This window comes from Papio anubis, chromosome 5, assembly GCF_008728515.1.
Source record: "Papio anubis isolate 15944 chromosome 5, Panubis1.0, whole genome shotgun sequence".
NCBI lineage: Eukaryota > Metazoa > Chordata > Mammalia > Primates > Cercopithecidae > Papio > Papio anubis.
In genome coordinates, this window is record NC_044980.1 from 8,422,056 (window position 1) to 8,443,871 (window position 21,816).

The 21,816-nt window shown below is 39.8% G+C and overlaps 1 protein-coding gene across 5 annotated transcripts in view; it reads right to left on the reverse strand.

Annotated features, from left to right (window-relative positions):
• The window catches only part of SEMA5A (semaphorin 5A), a 507,347-nt gene that overhangs the window by 284,515 nt on the left and 201,016 nt on the right, over positions 1-21,816 (reverse strand). For 3 of the 5 annotated variants that reach the window (XM_021939236.2, XM_021939237.2, XM_021939238.2), the window contains exon 4: positions 10,461-10,560. The exons of 1 other annotated variant lie outside the window; for it this stretch is intronic. In XM_021939236.2, the coding sequence (XP_021794928.1) occupies positions 10,461-10,560 (100 nt within the window). Of the gene's footprint in view, positions 1-10,460; positions 10,561-10,653; positions 18,286-21,816 lie in introns of those variants that run through there. One more of the 5 variants, XM_021939239.2, reaches the window with a different exon arrangement.

Consider the following 21,816-nt stretch of genomic DNA (forward strand, 5'->3'; position numbering starts at 1 on the left):
TTTAATTCTTTTGTGAATTTTTTTCTAAAATATTTTAAAATATGGTGACAAATTTATAATATGGTCATGTGATTAGCTATCTCCTCAATCAGAATTTTCTCTACCCTCCTCAAAAACAGTAAATATGTATTCTTCAGGCTATACAAAGTTCAAGATAACTGTAATTTAATTTTTGTTGCTGTTAATGCTGTTACGTGTGTCCGGTACCCATTCTCCCAGAACCATATTAACTTATTTCATTCCCTATCCCAGAAAGACCATTTCAAGCTCCCTAAAAGTCTTGGTTATTAGAAATAAATTTCAAAGAACACATTAAAACCGAGATCAAACCATTTTAATAGCATTGTTATATATTTAAATACCAAGATTAAAAGGTGCAAAAATAGATGGATAGCCTCTTATTATTTAGCAAGTAGAATGAAATAACAAAGATACATTTTAATGGCATGCAATAACTAGAACAATGCTGCCAGCAAATCTCAGAGATATAAAATCAGAAAAATATTTTCCCACAAATATATTTAGGGTAAAAGTTATTAATCAATATTGTTAATAATTACACTAATAGTTTACATTTTATTATGCTTTAATTATTACTTGCAAATCTCTAAGTGCTGTGAGGATTACAGTGACGATTTATTGCTCTAAATTTAACTCTCTACTTTCGTCGTTGTGGGTCCACTGGGTATATGATTTGTTCTTTTCCATTTTTCAGTTAACAGAGATAAGTTTTCATTTGAAAAAAAAAAAAATGCCAACTGAGTATTTCTATGGTTCCTTTAACCTGTGATTTCCTAGGACTATTCATGCTTTAAATTATGTCCACATACAATTAATTTTCTAGGTTATCTTCAGTATTCATACAAATCTGAGATTTTTTTTCTCATGTATCTTCTAATAATCAAAGAATTACAGCTCATTCTCCCATATGCTGTATCCCAGTCACACTTCCAAAACTCACTGAATGGTTTGATCCTTGCCACCAGCCAACCCGTTCTGTTGGCCATCAATTGCTGTCAAACCCAGCACTTAAACATGTCTCAAATCTGGCTTCTCATCTCCAATTCCATCATCACCGCCTAAGTTTAAGCACCCTGTACGCTCACCTGATCCACAACCCTCAACCGCCATGCCTCGCTCCAAATTCTGCAAGTTTAGCATGTCCTGCACACAATATAGTGGACGTATCTTCCTAATGCAAATATGATTATTTGAATACATAAACGTAGAAATCTCCTGGGCTTCTCAATGACTTTAGCAGAGGTTCTCAAATTTACCAAGCCAGCAGAGCAATGGGAGCTTGATTAAATCAAAGATTCTGACCGGGCACAGTGACTTACACCTGTAATCCCAGCACTTTGAGAGGCCAAGGTGGGTGGATCACTTGAGGTCAGGAATTTGAGACCCGCCTGGCCAACATAGTAAAACCCTGTCAACACTAAAAATACAATTAGCCGGACATGGTGGTGGGTACCTGCAATCCTAGCTACTCGGGAGGCTGAGGCAGGAGAATTGCTTGAACCCAGGAGGCAGAGGTTGCAGTGAGCCTAGAGGACCAAGTCTAAATTTCTTTATAGTCTGACCCCAACTAATGCTCAGGGCTTCACCTATAATTACTTCCCCCTCTCTGTCACCAACAGGTGCCACGGAGCCAAGCACTTTTCAGCCTCATCAGAATCTCTGACTTTTCCCATGTGATTCTCTGTCTTCCCTGCCAGATTCCTCACGTATCACTCAGGCCCAGTTGGAGGAGCACCTTCTCAATGCAGCCTCTTCAGATCCATGTACCATCATATCCCTTTACTCTTGCTGTTTTCAGGACCCTTTACTCAGACTTCCCTTGGAGAATTGAATTGCTTGTGCCCCTGTCTCACCCACTAGGCCAGGATCAGCATACTTTTTGTTATGGGGCCAGAGAGCAGATATTTTGCTTTTGTGGTCTATGTCCCAACTACTCATCTCTGCAGTTTTAGGTCAAAAGCAGCCACGGAAGATGTGTGAATGAGTGGGTGTGGCTGTGTGCCAATAAAAGCATATTTATGAAAACAGGAGGCAACTCTGCGGCCCCAGCTTGCCAACCCTTGTGCTGGACTAGAAAGTCCTCATCAGGTAGAGAAGATGCTTCATCTTTGTTTCTCTAATGCCTAAGATGCTTCCTGGCATAAAGTAGGTTCAATAAATATTTGATGAACACAGAATCTTGAAAGAATAACTACATGAACTAATACATTTGGATGAACTCTGTGTGGACCTGGGTAGGAGAAAAGCTCTCACTACTTAGTCTGTAGCACATGCACATGCAAATAAGTTATTCAATTATTATCAAAGCCCTTTGTTGGTTTGTTCATGGGATCTGGGAAATAGGAAGCCTTTGTACATTTATTTATTTCCAGCTGTCTCTTGGTATCCCCAGAGCATCGGCTCCAAGACAACCTCGAGTGCCAAAATCCATGGATGCTCAAGTCCCTGATATAAAATGGATTGGTATTTACCTATAACCTACACACATCTTCCCATATACTTTAAATCATCTCTAGATTACTTATAATATCTAACACGTAATACATGTAAATAGTTGTTATACCATATTGTTTTTATTGGTATGATTTTCATTGTTGTATTGTTTGTTTTTCATTTTTCCAAATATTTTAGGCTTGTGGTTGGTTAAATCTGCAGATGCAGAACCCAGGGAAGACCAACTGTATGTTCTTAGTTATTTATAACTAAATAGGTAACTGTTGTACCAGGCCGATATTCTCCCAACTCAAGCAGGGAAAAAAATACAGATTCGTTTATTTTGTTTTAGTTTTTGTTTTTGTTCTTTTCACAATAGCAGAAGGAACAGAATGGTTAGAAATCTTTCCCAGGCATGTCAGTCGGCCACCAGTTTGTTAAAAGCACACACCCTGAGCCACCTAAATCAGCAGAGCTGGGAGGGGCATCCTAATTTTGAACAAATGTCCTAGCTAATACTTAAGAACACTAATGTTTGGCAAATATTGGACAAAAGGTAACAAAGCCAGCAGACAACAAGGAGACCTTTTAACATATATTGGATAACTAATCAAATAAGCCAATTAGAAGAAAGGGGAGAACAGGTAGAAGAAAGAGAGAAGCCCAGAGAATCTTAAAGGACATACCTGTGCATAGGGGCCAGCCCTGAGAAGGTAAGGGACAGAGAAGCGGAAACCTTTAAGCCCTAAAGTGGAGGTTCATAATTTGATTGGAAGAGGATAAAAAAGACTGCAATGAAAAGCACCGTTCCTTTTCCATCACCAGCTGCTTGTCCTAAGTCATAATTAATGTAAACACAACGTGAAAATCAGCATTACCTCGGATCTCTTTCCACAATGGGACTCTACTCCTTTTTGCATTCGCTGCTAATCTCTGATTTCATACCACTCAGCATGTATTTCCTTTAATTGTGTAAACTTGACTAAAATATATCCTTTGGAAAAGACGAATAAGTGTGGCTACTGGAAGCAGAATCACTGATCTGATAAACATCTTCAGTTTCCCTGTTAATTATATATTGCCTCCAACAGAGTAATTCCCAGGTAAAATTTTCAAGCAAAAACAAGAATTATAATCACCAAAAAATAACGATATTGGCCAGTTGTTTAAAACAAATTTTATGTGAATTTAAAGGTAATCCCCCTTGTTTAGAACCAGAGATAAAGTCATTTTTTAAAAAAGAAACTCATTAAATAGAAACCTACCATTTATTTTATGTGGTCTTATAAGAATATATGCTATGCTAAAATAATCGGGAGGCCATTAGACTGAGAAGTCTTCACTTCTTGAGTTCCTATGTAAACAAACCAAAATTCAACTCAATGTAAATAGTAAAAGGAAACTTAAGCTTAACCAGTCAGAAACGAAACCCTAACTAAAGTCTAACTTGAGATTTAACCAATTAGAAACCACCAACTAACCTCTAACTAGGGAGTTTCCACCAACAAGAGGCGTTTTCTTTGTCTTGCTTCTGGGAAGAACATTACCAAAGTTTCCTCCCTTGCCACCCCCACCCACAAGTGGAGAGCTGCTGGAAGTCTGGTGATACTTGATTCCTGAATCTCTAAATGTCCAAATAAACTTGTTAAAATTTCAATGCACCTAAGTTTATCATTTAAGGGCTCTGAATACTTAAAGCAAATTCAGCCCAAGCATAAAAACAGCAAGTTAATCTTTCCTATTTTATCTTTAGTTCTGTAAATCCAAACCATTAGCCAAACAAATGGTTCAAAATAATAAACTAAAGTGATCAGAAATCCGTACTATTTGTTGTACATACACTTACACAGACATATCTGCTGATATCTAGAATTACTGTAATGGTAAGTCAAGGGGTTTAGTGCAAGGTATTCAGACAACTGTGAGCTGCTACTCACACTGGGTCAGGTGTGCAACGTGTGCAGTATGGACCGGTACTTACATCATGACAGATGTGCAAGGCATGCAGCTATGGATTGGTACTCACATTGGGCCAGGTGTGTGAGGCATGCAGCTATAGGCTGGTACTCACATTGGGCCAGGTCGTGAGGCATGCAGCTATAGGCTGGTGCCACATTGGGCCAGGTGCACGGGCATGCAGCTATGGGCTGGTGCCATTGGGCCAGGTGCACAGGCATGCAGCTATAGGCTGAGTACTCACATTGGGCCAGGTGCACAAGGCATGCAGCTGAGTTGGTACTCATTGGAGCCAGGTGCACAAGGCGTAGCTATGGATTGGTACTGTGGGCCAGGTGTGTGAGGCATGCAGGCTGGTACTCACGCTCCAGACCCGGGTGTGTGAGGAGCATGCAGCTATAGGCTGGTACTCATGGGCCAGGTGTGTGGGCATGCAGCTATAGGCTGAGTACTCACATTAGGCCAGGTGCAGAGCGGCTATAGGCTGGTAGTCACGTGGGCCAGGTGCACAAGGCATGCAGCTATAGGCTGAGTACTCACGTGGGCCAGGTGCACAAGGCATGCAGCTATGGATTGGTACTCACATTGGGCCAGGTGCACAAGGCATGCAGCTATAGGCTGGTACTCACATTGGGCCAGGTGTGTGAGGCATGCAGCTATAGGCTGGTACTCACATTGGGCCAGGTGCACAAGGCATGCAGCTATGGATTGGTACTCACACTGGGCCAGGTGCACAAGGCATGCCGCTATGGGCTGGTATATTGGGTCAGGCGTGCAAGGCATGCAACTATGGGCTGGTGCTCACATTGGGTCAGGTGTGCAACGTGTGCAGTGGTGGGCTGTTAACTCACATTGAGTCAGGTGTGCAATGTATGCAGCTATGGGCTGGTACTCACATTACGTCAGGTATATGAGGCATGCAGCTTTGGGCTGGCACTCACATTGGGTCAGGTGTGCAACGTGTGCAGCTATGGGTTGGTACTCACACTGGGTCAGGTGTGCAAGGCGTACAGTTATGGACTGGTACTCACATTAGCTCAGGTGTGCAAGGCATACAGTTATGGGCTGGTACATCAGGCCAGGTGTGCAAGGAGACTCATGCATCCCTAGTGCCTTTTGTTCCCTTGGCGACTTAATGTTCTCCTTTTGTGATGTTGTTTTGTATAGAATTAAAATCAAACATTTCCAAGGACATAAATCATTATATCTGCTATGAATTATGATCATTATCCGATCCAAGTATTGGGTGTGTGGCCTCAATCCCACCACCTTACCCATGGCAGATGTTTAGGCCATGTGGACTCACAGGTATTTGTTTGAGAGCTTACAGATGAACTTCCTTAATAAAATACCATAGTTTGTAAGACTGTACCCTTTGATTTATATTTATATTACACTCAAGCTTTTTGGAGAAAAGTAAGAGAATCAGAATTGAGTAATCGGATGAAAATAACTTAAAGACCAAGAAACACATTTAAAAGGCTGAAGAAAATTCACATTTTAGAAACTGAGATAGATGTTAAAAAAAATGTTTTCATTTAGAAAAATCACATTTTTGAATAAAAGTACCTACATAGCCAGAAAGAGTGACTCCACATCTTCCCCCACGGTTCAGTGGGAACGATTCATGCTACAGATGCTTTGATAATAAACTCTTTTTCATTAGCACTGTAGGGCTTTATGCATTATAAAAATATAGCCAATTTGTAAATGCCCAACAGCAGTCAAACACTGCCTTATGTGTCAACCGAGTTACTTGCCATTTGGAATAATACTTGGATTCAGCACAGAATACATATCAGAGTGATTCAGGATGGAATCACTTGCCACCCTTAGAATGAACCTGAAACACTAAAGACAAACTAATTCATTTGGGAAATAAAAATGTAATCACCCTCCCTTGCATCTGTTGCAACAATTCAATCTGCAGTGAAACTTACACTTGCATCAAGTGTGTGGAGTGTTATCACTGCCATTCCTTTTATAATCTTCTATACAAAAAACAGTCATAATATATTCTTTCATTTTGAATTTTTTTATACCGAGAAACTGATCTTAGTAGGATTTGTGACGAAGAAGTATGCAATCACTCAACAAATATTATCCCAAGAGTAGGAACACATAGAAATCAAATAATGTAAGGAAATAACTGAAAAGCTTCACTGTGATTATCTCTGAAATTGTTTTTTTCTTTATGCTTTACAGTGTATTCTACATTTTCTAAATGAAGATGCCTAATTTTCATCATTGAAAACACAAATATTATTAACTTTTAAAAGACAGGGGTAAAACAAGATATGACTGTTGATGCATTTAAGATAATATGAAAGTTCATGTGCATCTTGGAAATGAAAATGTATGACTTCTTCCAGAAATTCCCTGAATTCAGATCCAAGTACCTTCTGATGCTCCATAACCACAAATTGCCTAAAGAAAGGCTTCTCTTTTGCAGCACAATGAACTTCCTTTATCAAAGAGTACAAAGAATCTTTAATTGAATGCAATTTCAGGAACATAAAGTATCACTAGTATAAAGTGAAACCATCCAATAAATGGCTCCACAATGCCTAGTGCTATGAGAAAAAAAATTGAGTATCATTATATTTTTTCACAACTCATATTTTTAAACCATTACTGATTTCTGAAACATACACCTGTTATCTAAGTCGAGTTTTGCCAAACAGGAATCTGAGGGCTGGGTTATTTTTCAAGTTTTATATCTGACTCATACTCCCTCTCAAACTTTCTGAGCCTAATCCCATGAAATTTCCCAGGTGAAATTCCTATTCTCTTCCTCAGGTAGTGTCTGCCTGAAAGGCATATGCACACGTATGTGAAACCCATGAAGGCCCTCAGAGTTTCCCTAGGGCTGTGTGCTCACCACTTTGCCTGTTAAGGGGACAATAACTTTTTGTGGGTTATTTTAGCTCATGTCCCCAACAGCTGAAAGGGGTAGAAATTGTTACATCATCCTTACAGATGAGAAAATTAGGCTTTAAAACTGGCTTAGAGTCACTTAGGTAAGGGCCAGCCTCTTTTTTTCTGTTATTTATTTATCAAATGTCTATAATGTATCACACACTTCTCTAGAATAGAAAACTACAGCCCATGCTCCTGGGGTCACCCAACGTTTGGAACATACTTATGATAAAAATATAAAAGGTTGTTATTTGGAATTCAAATTTAACTGGGCATCGTGGATTTTTATTTGCTAAGTCTGGCAATCCTATGTATTCACGCCCACCATGCCATACAGCACGCTAGGTTGACTCAGTGGCCCATCCAATCCTTCCCAGCAGACCATGTTGATATGCAATGGATGGAGACCTCCAGGAATGCTGGGATGAGGACTCCAGGGATATTGGGATGCAGATTCCAGGGGCCCTGGGATGGAAGCCACAAGACATATTAGGATGGAGACTCTAGGGACACTGGGATGGACACTCCAGAGACATTGGGATGGAGACGCCAGGGACATTGGGGTGGAGGCTCCAGGGGAACTGGAAGACACTGAGATAGAGACTTCCAGGGATGCTGAGATGGAAACCATCAGAGATACTGGACAGAGACCTCTAGGGATACTGAGAGAGAGACACCCCACTGACACTGGAATCGAGAACTCCAGGGACTCTGGTATGGAGACCTCCTGGGACAGGTACCCCTTGAAAATAATTCCCAGCTGCTATCTACAGCCAGAACAGGAGCATAAGACATCTCTTCACAATACCCTAATGTGCTCTGTGGCTTCTCACATCCCTTAGGAAAATCTTGAGTCACTGACCAAAAGCCAACCACTTGCAGAATGATGTGCTGGTCTGTTCACACAGCACCCAGGACCTCCAGAGACAACAGAGAATCTCGTGAGTCAAAGTCATAGAAAAACCTTTTCCAAAGTTCTTTAGAGATGAATGAGGGATGCAAGACTCAAAACTCTAGTTGGGGTCACACATGTACCTGCTCCCCTGGTAAAGGGTCTGTTCCCTTGGCTCAGAGTGAAAGCTCATTTTCCCTCAGGGTGAGCTTTGGTGTATACAGCCTGCCACTGGCTCACACTCTTGCCAAATGTAGGTATCTGGGATAAGCTGTTATAATCCCAATCCCCTTTTCCCTAAGTGTTCACCCAGATGCAGAGGGGAACGCTTACAAATTCAACTCTGGAAATAAATGTGCTGAATCAACAGGTATCTTTGAGCTTCTAAGAGCAGGAAAAATCTGGGCTATATTCTGGAGAAATAAAGAAAAGACAGGCATTTCCCTTGCCTTCTGGTAAGTCGCCATCTGATAAGGGTGACTTGTCAAGAAATAATGCAATATCCTACAATAAGTGCAGTTAAAAGGAAAAAAAAAAAGTAGATGTCAGGTATGTTACTAGGGCCATACAGGACAGAGAATGTGGCAGCTCAGGACTGATGGTGAACCCTTCAGCCAGGTCCTTACTACAGTGGGAGTTTAACAAGCAGATAATTTGGAGTGGGGGTGGGTGGTAGCCAGTATTCCAGGAAATGAGAAAGAGGTCAGAAGGGAAAAAGCCCAGAAGTAAGAAAGCATATTCCATAACTGTAGGCAGAATAAGTAATTCCACATGTCTGGACCATGTGAGAATGAAAACAGGCAAGTCTGGAAGGGAGGTGGGAATGCAAGGCAGAAGGGCTGGCGTACCTCACCAGGGAGACAGCACGGATCCAATGGGAGCTACTGAAGGTGGGCATTTTTAAAAGATGATGTTGGCTGTGGTATGCAGAAGGAGGATAACCTCTGAAGGCCAGGAGACTGATTTACCACCACTGCAAAACACAGGCCGAACTCCAAGTGATGAAATTTGATGGAAGTGAGCATCAGAAATCCCCCAGTATTGCTACTGGACTAAAGTAAGGAAGAGAACACCAAGTAGCCTTGTCCAACCCATATTCACCGTACCTCACAAACGTCAGAAGAGGTGAAGGTAACTTGCTAGGTGCAATAAACTACGCCAACTTCTTCCTGCTCATGTAAAATTACAACCATTCATCACTTCAAGTGTTGAGTGGATGTACAAGGACACCTCAAGATCTGAGAGCAAAAGCAATGATCCTAGGAACTGTTCAATGTTTACCTAGAGTACCCAGAGTATAAGCTAGATTTAGCTGCACTCGGGTTTATAGAGAGACTGCAAAACCTCTGTAGCTATGACAGGTATGCTTTATGCTCTGGTACATTTGGATGAAAAATATAATGAACTCTCCACTGCCCAATGTGTCATCCTTAGATGCCAGAAGAACCCAATTCTACAAATGGACCCTTTATTCAACTTTAATAATATCAATTTTCCTAAAAGATGGCTATATAATCCCCAAATACGTAATTTGAATGCAAGGATTATGCAGGTTTTCTAAGGAAGTGATAGTGAAAACAGGGGAAAGAACTCAAATTTGTTTTGTGTGCCGGCGGCCTCATCGTCAAACTGGGATACAGATGTTGAGTAGATACAGGAACACGCACACCCTTAAGAGACAAAGATAAAAATAACTTCATTGAATCTCAATTTACTGGTATGTGGCCTAATCAAAGTGACAAAGAAAGGTGGTGGTGGGCCTTGGAGTACACATCAAGATCTCTGGATCTCTAGAATCCTATTGAAGAATATAGTGGGAAGTCAGGAACATGTTTTCGGGAGTCAAACTGCCTGGGTTTGCAACTCAGGTCCATCTTTTCTTAGGCATATGCCCCTGGACAACTTATTTATCTACTTTCTTCCTCAGTTTCCTCATCTCTAGAACAGTAATGTTGATAGTACCTACCTCTTAGGTTTGAATGGAGGAACAAATGAGTTCATTCGTGTTAGAACAGTTACTGGCACAGGGTGAGGGCCCAGTTAATGCTTGCTCTAAAGGGCAGCCATCAACATCTTATTAGCAGTAGTATATTTTACGACACTCATACTGTATTTCATTCTTATAAGGAATAATATTATTCAGCACTCTTCAGTTTTGTCAGGGAAGGTCACACGTAACTGCACAGATGTAAAATGAAGTCCAAAAATATCTGTGGTGGCAAAATACAGTATCTCTCACCTTGCTCCTACAACAAGTTCTTTCTGTCCTGGGTCAAAGGTTAACTGCGAGAAATCCACAGCATTCTTCGCTCTGAACTCCCGTAACCAGGGGCCAATTTCTAAATAGAAAAAAATAAATAAATAAAAAGATAAAAATGAATTATTTTTCCTCTGGGGACCACAGAGAGTGCACAGCAGGTAGCAGACGTTACCTTTCAGAGAGGATTCGGCGGTCCCTCTATGCCATCCTTCAGAGGCCACTGGAGGCTTCCCTCAGGATGCCCCATAAGCCGTACTAGGAACTTGTAAAGCACAGAGGGCAATCACCCAGTAAAGAGCAAGCGAGGCATCAATGCTTGGTTGTGATTTACAAGCCAGATGCGCATTTTCCTTTTGGCTTTGGGCTGGGCAGAAACTAACACAGCATTCACATGATTCATCAGAGGAATACTGAATGCACACAAGACCATTTCCTGTGCAACTTGACTCAACAGAGCTGCAGATTTTTAAATATTACAAAAGCCTCCTTAGGAGCAAGGACCAAGCACACAAGCACCATTTGCCTTCTTTCACATTAGATGTTCCATTTCTCTGTCCTTTGGGTTTCTATTTTGGTCCCATGATTAGACTTGTTAAACACATTCAGACCTTTCTAGATGAGAAATCCACAGTTACTTCTAGGCTTCATTTGCATTTTTTTTTTCTGAGGGAAATCAGGAAATAGCCACACTATAGAGACAAATTTTCACAAGCACGGTTAACTCCTATTAGACAGCCTCCAGCCCAGAGTCCGATAATTATAAAATGACAGTATTTGAAGAGAGATAGGATGCTGCTTTAATGAGCCATTTTTGCAGCTTTCATTAGCTCATTTTTAACACTAAAAAATATTCAATGAGTTGCCCACCAATCATGGGATACCTTGTCATTATCATTGACAATTAACCATGTCATCTGATTGTCTTTTTTTCTGGGATTTAGTATTTTGAATAACACCACCCTGACTAACCAGGCACATAACAACTGTCAAATCCATGAAGATGCTGGTTTGAGGAAAATGTGTGTAACACAGGAAAGAATCTCCTTCAACAAACACTGATGGTAAACATGTCAGCGTTATGTTTTTAACGGGGCATATGGAAATATGCCCCCCATTCCATATCATATCCTGTAGAAATAGTTTTGTTGATGTGAATGAGAGGGACTATTTTTTCAAGAACAGTCCTGTATAATAAACATGTCTTTTCTCTACTAATAGTTATTGGGGGGAAGTGATATCATGTAAAGTTTATCTTCTTAAAGGAAACCAGGGGGGAGTCATATAGAGAGGGATTTGTAATGTGTATGATATCTCGAGTTTTTAAGGATTTTTATATAAATTTCTACATTTTATAGGCAAATTAATTAAAACAAAATACAAAGAGCAAGGTATGTACAAGGCAATGGAACTATGAAAAGTTATTAATAAACAATCCTTCCAGGACTTTATAATTCAGTTAAAGAAACAGCACTAGTATCCTTAAACAGCATGTCTATCAATGCAAGTGTTTATAGGGGCTTGTGGGGTTACAGGAATTATTCTTATATGAAAAGAAGAGATGATTGAGAGCTGGGGTAAAACAAAAGGAAAGATTTGACCAGAGAGTGACAGGAAAGATGTCCTAGAGGGGCAAAGCAAGACAGAAACATGGGAGTCCATGGTGCTCCCTGTGGCCATAACTGGTATAACTCATTTTCACTCCATCAGTGTCTCCATTCCTGGGCAAGAGAGAACCCAATGGCTCTTGCATCTGCATTGCTCCCTGCAGTGCATGCAGCATACAAAACAGCACCTTGAATGTGATAGGAAATAATAAATGTGTGAAATGAAGTAAGAACAAGTAAGTGAATTCAAGAGAGAAATAATAAAAAAGGAAAGGAAATAGGAAAAAGAGAAAGTAGAAAAGAAAAAGCAATAGCAACTTACGAAACTACTAGGACAGGAAACTGAAAGGTTTATTTAAATACAAACTGTAGAAAAATTCACTTTCACTTTAAAAGGTTTGGACTTCATTTCATATACGACAGCAACACTTTGAAAAGTTTTCAGGAAAACACTTGACCCACTCTAGCAGATGCCTTTGGAATATCAATGAGCCCTTGACAGAAAGGATGGTCTGCAAATAGTAGAGAATGGAAGGAAAAGTAGTATATTTTTTAAAAACCTAAAAACCGTACAATTAGGTAGGGGCTTACAATTTAGGTATTGGCTTTGAAAATGAATAAAGGAGATGTGGGATCACTGATTAGAGATGAAGTCAAGGGAAACAAGTTAAAGAGAACAAAACAGTTTCCAAATTAAGTGAAAAAGAAAACAGTGATGACTGAAAGACAGGTATCAGGAGTTTGAGGTGGCTTTAGAGAAAGATAACAACTTCAGGTACAACAATGGGAATGTTGCACATGAAAAATTTCCAATGGTAGGTTGGCCCACAGCCATTGTTAAACATTGCTAAGACCTAGAAATGTCCATAAAGATGTTCTAGTTCAGGAGGTTCATCATTCAGATGGGAAACACATGACCAGCGAGCACTGCCAGGACCAGGCTCCAGAGTGAACATCAGGGGCTCTGTTCACCACAACTCACAGCCCCCAGAGCTGGGCTCACATCCAATCTTCAAACCATGTGAGGGAAGAACAGAGGGCCAAGGGCTGACCTTCCTGCTAGGGGAGTGAAGAGATGAGCCTCTAAGAGGAAAGAAGACTGTGAAAGACAGAAGAAAATCAGGTTACTCATTTCCCATGCATTCATCTTTCTTTTTAGTTAGAAGACTGGGAAGAAAGTGGCCAATGGGAACCAGGCTAAAGAGACATAGTGAGGTTTTGGTCCCTATACTGAACAACAGGAAGACAGTTATGCTACTTCCTAAAATACCCTGAAGTAATAAAAGAAGTCATGCACAGAGGAAAAAATGAGTTAACAGCATAGGGTTCTGTCAATACTGTTCAAGTTTCCTTATTTGAAATTCTAATGAACTTTCCCAATAGAACTGTGTATTTTTATGGTTAACACAGATCAAAGTTGAGTAATCTGCATATTCTCTTCTTTTTGACTTTCCTGCAGAAGGTTGGCCATCTTAACTTTGCATATTACGTTGGCTTCTATCTCACTGATACCATGAGAACCTTGTGAGAAAGTCTCTGCACCAACTCACCTCTTGAGCTAAAAAGAAGCCTGCGCCAATAACTATCCTCCCAACTTTCCCAACAGATCAGAGAAAAGGCACTCGATCCTCTTTTCAAAGACCAGTTGCTCTCATCTCTTCTTTCCTCTTTAATCGCTTCTCTAAATTACCTAGGCTTTCCTCTGAAATCTCCAATGTTACCTAGTCCCTTTCCCTCTGCCTATATGTACATCCTGTCCTATTTTTAAAAACATTATATATTTTTATTACACTCCCATGTTACTACAGCTTCAAAAACCCAAATAAAATGCATAATAAACTTCCAAGTACAATATAGCAATATATCAAAAAAAATCACACACATACAGACACACACACACACACACATACACATACACACATACACTATATTTCATATGGAATAGGGCTTATCCCAGAAACACAAGGATGGCTCAACAATCTTAATAACAGAAAACCTATTACTACAATTCATCATCACAATAACAGATTTCAATAGTAGCAGGAAAACATTGTCAATACAGCTTTCTAAGGAATCAGAAAATGAACAGTTTTGGAAACAGAAGAGCTAAAAGAGTTCAGGGCAATTGGTCACAAGCTACATGCCAGAGGAAGGTCAGGGAGAGTGAGGGAGCAGGAGGGGGTCCACAGCAAGTGGTGAATTGAGGGGATACAATTTTCAGTAACGTTAAGATGCTCATTGCCCCCAAACAGTGATTTTACCTTTTTCCTCCTATCCCTATTTTCTGATATTGCTGAAATAACCATATGATGAAATGGAGCTTAAATATGGCAGTCAATATGACTATATATATACACACATATATATATGGAAGTTAAGTTATAACACAAAATTTATAAATTTCAACTGAATACTGGATAGATAATTTATAATACTTGACATTAACTATCCTAGATAATCCAATTTTTACACAAACCTTTCCATGATTGTTGAAATATGGTCTCCAGCAATGATTTTTTTATTGCAAAATTATGTGCATTGATTCATATTTGCCTTCTCTTACAGCTACATAAGCTCCCATGTGATTGGTGTGTCAATATTTTATCAAAAGTATAATTCCATTTTTTTAAATAATACAGCCTTACAACTTCAAGAAACGATTTCTTTTATGAACAAGTCAGTATTAATAAATTTGTTCCAAAATATTTGACAAATATAAACTAGAGATAAGCTAAATAGATTCAAGTTCATGTCCCTTCCAAAAAATAAGAAAAAAAAATCAAAGAAAAAAGAAATGCAAAGAAAAAGAAAGGGAAAAAGGGTAAAAGCTACTATTTTGAAAAACCAGACACTAAAGATAGCCAAGGTAATGATGTTTATAAGCCAAAAAACAACAACAACAAACAAACAATAAAGAACAGCTCTTGTGGAAGGCATGACAGTCATTCCAAAATCTGATTGAGAGCCACTCCACATGCTAACGCCTGCAGCACCAACTGTCCAGAAACCAATCTGATTTGTTAGCAAACACTGACCAAGGAAACCTCCCAGGTACACTCAGGGCTGGCTCCAGATACCTGTTTCATTCCTCACACCTTCAAACTTTGGTTAATTAAGGGGCTGAGAAAGCAGGATTTCAAAAGTTATATGGGTGACTTGAAATCCACATTGGAAACTAAGATGCAAGTCAAACTAGGTGGGGCCAGGACCGGTGGGTAAAGACTCTTGAAAAGCACGGAGAGCAACATACATAACACACACAAGTACAGTATGTAGAAATACAACTGCATATCACAGCCTGCTTCTATTTATCATGTAGTTATGTAACTGATTTAATCTGCATCTCTGCATCATGAAAATAATAATGCTAACAATATGATTATCAGCAAAACAGCTCAAAAATAGCTAACATGTAAATAGTAGGTTCTATCTTATGTACTTTATAAGTATTAATTCCTGTCTTTCTCACACCTGCCTTATCATAGGTGAAGAAACTGAAGCACAGTAAGGGTGAGTGTTACCAAGATCAATAGCTGGTAAGATACAAACCCAACCAGCCTAGTTTTTGTGCTTTTAGTCAGTATGCTATATTATTAAACTTCAGCAAATATAAAATTTAGTTTCCTATACAGCACATTTGGAAAATTACAGGAAGAAAGAAAACTTGACAGCCTCTCCACTTTGAAAGTTACTCTATTCCCACTGATAGACTATTAAGCAAAATCACTACTCACTCAGTTTCCAACTATGGACTAGAGAAAAATGAAATACAACAGGAAGCTGAGTCTCTCAAAACCAGCTACTACTTTAACCTGTGAATAAAACATCCATTGTTTTTGCCCATGTTAATAAGGGTGATGATCTACACAAAAACCATTCATCATTTTTATTACCCAAGTGTCTTTATGGAAGTATGGAGGGAAAAAAATGACAACCATGTGCTGATCTGCTTCACTGAAGTGAAGAACATTCTGAAACCAGAACATAGGAATGATACAAGCAGTGTGGAATGCTTGCGTTTCTAAGCAGTCTAAATCACTCAACTCCAATATGGCAGAAGCGTGGTGAGGACCAGGTACTGCCCTGACAATGGAAGAGCTGGGTCTTCACCTCCTCAACATGGGCACTTTCTGTGGGCAGTACAGGAAAAGAAGTGCAGGGCATATTCTCCGTGGAAGAATTCTGGAAGTTCTTTTTTCTGACCTCTTCCTGAAGTGGTAAAAAGAGCCATCCTACCTCAAAGGTAGGTATCTATTACGCTTTAAAGTTGACATGCTTCTCCCTTCTATGGACTTCACTTTTGGTTTCAGCACATTACATAAACCATCCTATCAATGAAATCTGAGCCACAACTATGATAGAAAACAAGGGAGTGGAATGTTTAAAAGCCAATACAAGTAAAAGAAGAGCACGGCAGGTCTGTGCTGGTGTACAATGCTGTGTCTTGCCTGCTACCAGTTTCCTTCCCTTTCCTTTGCAGTCTGTATTACCAGGCCCTGTTACTCCAGCAACCACTCAGAACAAGGTAAGCTCACTTTGGGCAATAAATCAGCAGCAACCCCATGCCATGTGTATCCCCAACATAAGATACATCAGGCCTTCAGTCAACTTGGTTCTCTCTGAAATCTTTTCAGTGATTATCATAGCTTTCAGTTCCAAAGCTTCACACACTTGTCTGGTGCCAGTGTGTGAATGCAAAACACTTCGTAAGGGAGGAAACATGCACATTCATAGATGTTTAAAATATGCTGGTGAAAAACACACATATCAGAATAACCAACATCTCTTACTTACACTTTTTTATTTACTAACTGTATTTTCAGTACTGACTTGGTATCAGGAATTGTGTGAGATACTTTTACATATTAACTATTTTTATGTTTTTAATCTTGTGAAGCTACAGCTATCATTTTTGTTATAAACTTTTTTAAACCCCTGAGATTTTGAGACGTTAAATATCCAAACATGACATAAGGTTTAAGTAGCTAAACTGGAATTTAAATGCAGAATAAGACTAAGGCAATATTTCTATAAGATACAAATTAAAAATCAATTTTCCAAGAAATGTATAAAGAGAATGACTCCTTACTGCCTAGTGACATATAAGCACGGTTTAATTTATCAAAAATGGTAGTTGTACCCACCAAAGGAGAGCAAAATTAGAAAGAAGGGAAGCTGGTAATTTCCAGATAGGAGACAGGAACGTTCCAGCCTGGCTGCCTACTGGGTAGGGCACAAGTGAAGAAGGAGTACCCCAGAGAAAAACAGAAAGAAACCAGGGCACACCCCACCCAGGCAGTAAGAAGTCTAGGGTGAAGAAGATCTCAATAGTGGAGGATTTTTCTCCCTCAATAGTTTTTCCAAGACAAGTCCTATTTACATCAGCAAGCTCCAAAATGTACATATATGCTAAACCTTACTTTTGCTTTGTAGAAAGGTTGGAAAATATGAGACAAATTTTTTTTTTCTCCAAATAGATGAGCCTCTACTATTTTCAGTATAACTCCTATTGAGGGCTTAGTTGAATCAAAGCAGCTTACAGCAGTACATGACATTAGCTGCCCTGCAGTCCAGCCCTTGACTTTATAGTTGAGGGCAGATGTGTTACACCACCTGCCCAAGGCTATGCATGTGCAGTGAGCTGGAAAATCCCAGGTCCTAAGATTTCTTTGCTGGTCTATTTTCTTCCCATCACAGCACTAGTAGAATATCTAAGTAGAAATATGATGGCTGAACCTCACCTAACAGGGGTGTTTAGATCCTGAGATTTGACAGGTATTTATGGTATGGCCTGAAAATCATGCAAACAATTGAAAACATGACGTAAACCTACCCCTGTTTCAGAAAGGTAGTGCATTTCAATTGGTTACGAGATGGTCATTGTTTCCAGTGGAATTCTGCTTCCTAACATTTCTCTTAAAATACCTTGGAAAAATATCAAACACGTTTCTTTAGTTGTTCTATATTATCCTGCGACCATCTAACTTGGAGAAATGACGGGCCTGGAAAGTCACATGGGAGTCCCTTCCAGATATGAAGTTTGTCCACCACCTGCCCTGTCAGCCTTGGTCACCAGCCACCTGCCCCATGCAGGCCCCTGCTCCTGCCCTCACTGGAACAGCGCATGCATTCTTTCCTACCATTTCACAGATTGGTGGTTAGTATTTAATGCTGATTTACATTATGGATACATTTTATAACATGGATTCCAGGACATTAAAAAAAAAAAAAAAAAAGTGGTCTCTACCAGGCTGACCACATTATCTAAGCACAGGAACATTTCTAAATGATAGTACTTTAAAGGACCAAAATTATATATATCTATAGTTATCAATATATCTAGGTCCCAAGGCCATCACACTCAGCAAGCATCCTCCTTCAAACTACCCAGTATAAGAACAAGAATGCTCTTGCGGACTGCACAAACTTAGTGACTTAGATTAAGCTTTCCAAATGCGGATTATAGTCATATTGTATCTAGATATACTGTGTATATGATTATACACAATACATATACTATGTATTGTAATGCATATATTGTGTGTACATATATAGTGTATATATATTTATTCCTATACATGTGTATACATACAGACACATAAATACATGATAGGCACAGAAGGCAGAGAAATTCTAGATGGACATGTAAGGGTCCCTGGAGAAGCCCCACCCTCAAGCTGAAAAGCCTGAGACTGCAGCCCAAAGTGAGAGCTTATATTGTTTTCCCGCTTGAATGTTACCTTTTCCTAAAGCACCCATGGCCCCACCCCACCCCGTTCTGTGGCTATAAAGACCCCAGACTCAACTGGCAGAGAGGAGAAGCTGCTGGACATTGCAGACCATGGCTGGATGTTGGAGAGAAATTGGCTTGACTTCAGAGGGACAGTTCGATAGCGTAACTTTGAAGAATCCGGCCAGAGATGGCTGGACTCCAGGGGAAGATTACCTTCCTGCCCCATCCTGCCCCCTGGAAAGGGGATGCCCTTTCCAGCTCCCCTTCCGCTGAGACCCACTTTCATTGGCATTTACCACCATTTACCTCCACATTTACCACCTTTCAGTTCCTTCATGTAACCTCATTTTTCCTGGACACCAGACAAGAGCTTGGGAGTCATGAGTGCAGACACAAAAGGGCCCACTGAGCTGTTAACACTTAAGCTATCTGCAGGCAGCAGCGCTAAAAGAGCACTGTAATACATCCCTTGGGGTTTCAGGGGTCACGAGTTCTCTGCTAGATGTTGGTGCGGGGCCCACAGGGAGTTGGCTCCTGCCAATATCCAACATTGCTCACCCTGGCTCCGGCATCTGCTCACCTGTGTGCTCCCTCCAGCATGGGGTGGAACACAGAGGGTCTGAGTGAGTGGAACTCACCCCTGCCAGTGCCATAGTGGCCAGCTGGTTCCAGCATGTGTGCACTCCAGTTCCCACCTTGTTTGTACACTCCCTCTCACAAGAGTTGAGAGTTGAGGGCTGAGTAAATGAGGCACCCTTATCACAAGTCCTGGGAAGTGTCAGGGAAATATCTTGCTTCATACATACATAGATATATAAACATAGGCATCAATGTAGTCTTTCATACATATGTGTGTGTATATATATGTATTTGCCTAAGTGTATTTAAATAGATATTATAGACACTTATAGACTATAGTAGAGAGAAAAAAATTATCCCAAAAAATTTCTATATGAAATGAGTATGCCCCATTTATAGAACTTTTAAAAAATAAAAATATTTAATAATAACCAATTAGATAAATTAAACCATTTCATATCAGGAAAAAAGACCCCAAATAGCAAGAAGCATAAAGCATCTTTCATTTGCATTTTCATTCGTAAATATGACACTTAAAACACAGCATTTTAAAAACGCAAGCAATGCTTTTTCAAATCTTTTTTGGTTTCTATTGCAGTCTGTTTAAAGCGAGTCAGGTGTCCTACCAAGTCTTCATATGACTTTGTTGCATTAACACATAGTATACCTAATCCATTTTTCACAGGTTCATTGTAGAAAAATATGCACAAACTACAACTTTTGCAAAAGGTCTACACTCTGGGTTTGGATTCTTGTGAAGTTCACTGTTCCATCTTGGGCAGCCTTCCTGGTGGATGTCTCAGAAACCAAAAAGCTGTGATAGCTCCTTTTTACTCAGTGAGCTCCGGATTGGGTCTCCCTTCAAACACCATTTGAAAACTGCAAGTCTCTTGTCACACAGGTTTTTTTTTTTTTTTTTTTTTTTTTACATCCTGGAATCTATGGCATAAAATGTGTCCATAATGTAAATCAGCATTAAATACTAACCACTAATCTGTGACTGTAGGAAAGAATGTGTACACTGATTCAGTGAGGGCAGGAGCAGGGACCTGCATGGGGAGGCAGCTGCTGACCAAGGCTGCTGGGGCAGGCGGCCAACAGGCTTCATGTCCAGAAGGGACTCCCGTGTGACTTTCCAGTCCTACCATTTCTCTAAGCTAGATCGTCACAAGATAATACTTAACAACTAAACATATTTTTCCTGGGTATTTTGAGAGAAATCTTAGGAAGCAAAATTTCACTGGAACCAATTATTATCTCGTAACCAATTCAAATGCACTACCTTTCTGAAACAGGGGTGGGATTAATGCATTCCACTGTCACCCCATGTTTTCAATTCTTTGCATGATTTTCAGGCCATACCACAAATACCTGTCAAATCTCAGGATCTAAATGCCAGTGTTAGGTGAGGCTCTGGCTATTCTGACCCGAGGAGTTCTGAGTCATTCAAGGGTTGCCTCAGACCCACTTGGCAAGTGCAAAGAGACACTAGTAAAAAGTTGTCAGCAATCTGGGTTCAAAATCTGTCTCACGGCCTAGAGTTGCCTTCCCTTTTGTTTATAACTTTTAAGATCTTTGTAAATTCCTATTTCATTAAACCATCTGAAGCAATTAATTAGGATAAGAAACAAGCTGATAAGTGCCTCGGTTTTATTGCTGGATAACTCATAGAAGAAGCAATTTCTACTCATCCATCAGGAAAGACAGATTTTTTTTTAATTTATAAGATTATGCAAATTCATATATTATAACACAAACTAAGCTTGACCCTCAAATTCCTGATAACTTTGTCCTTCTTGCTATGAAGTTGGTACCCAGCCTGCCACTCCTTTAAACTTTACGTGGCTTCAAAGTACTTCGAGTCACCCATAGCAAACTTTACCCACTGTGGAAGGGTTTTAATTTTGACTCCTGACGTGCAGCATATGATTTTAGGCTATAAAATCTAATTGCAAAATCTCCATGTTGTGACAAAGAACAACAAAAAGTAATTTCCTTTAGATTTATAACTTTAGAATTACAAATGATGTTAATATGACTAAAATTACAAAAATGAACAAGTTCCATTCAATAGGCACTTAGATTATTCCAGAAGTGGCCAAAGTGCTGGCTGTGTAAACAGTGATAGCCAGAAGACCGACAGGTACAAAGAAAGCCATTCGCCACCAGATAACGACAGAGATTGCAGAGGAACGTGTCAGAGATTTCTTAGAGCTTTAGGGTATGTGGTTTTAAAATATCCAGAAGAGTTCTGCTACATATTCAGAATCTGCCAGACCTCAGCTTTAAGACAATAAATCATTTGCTTAAGGAAAATCTCTTTCTGTCACATCCTCACAATTCACACATAAGTTTCCTGTCTGCCTCTTCACTACTGGAAAATCTTTATATTCTAATCTAAGTCACTACTTCTGCAGAC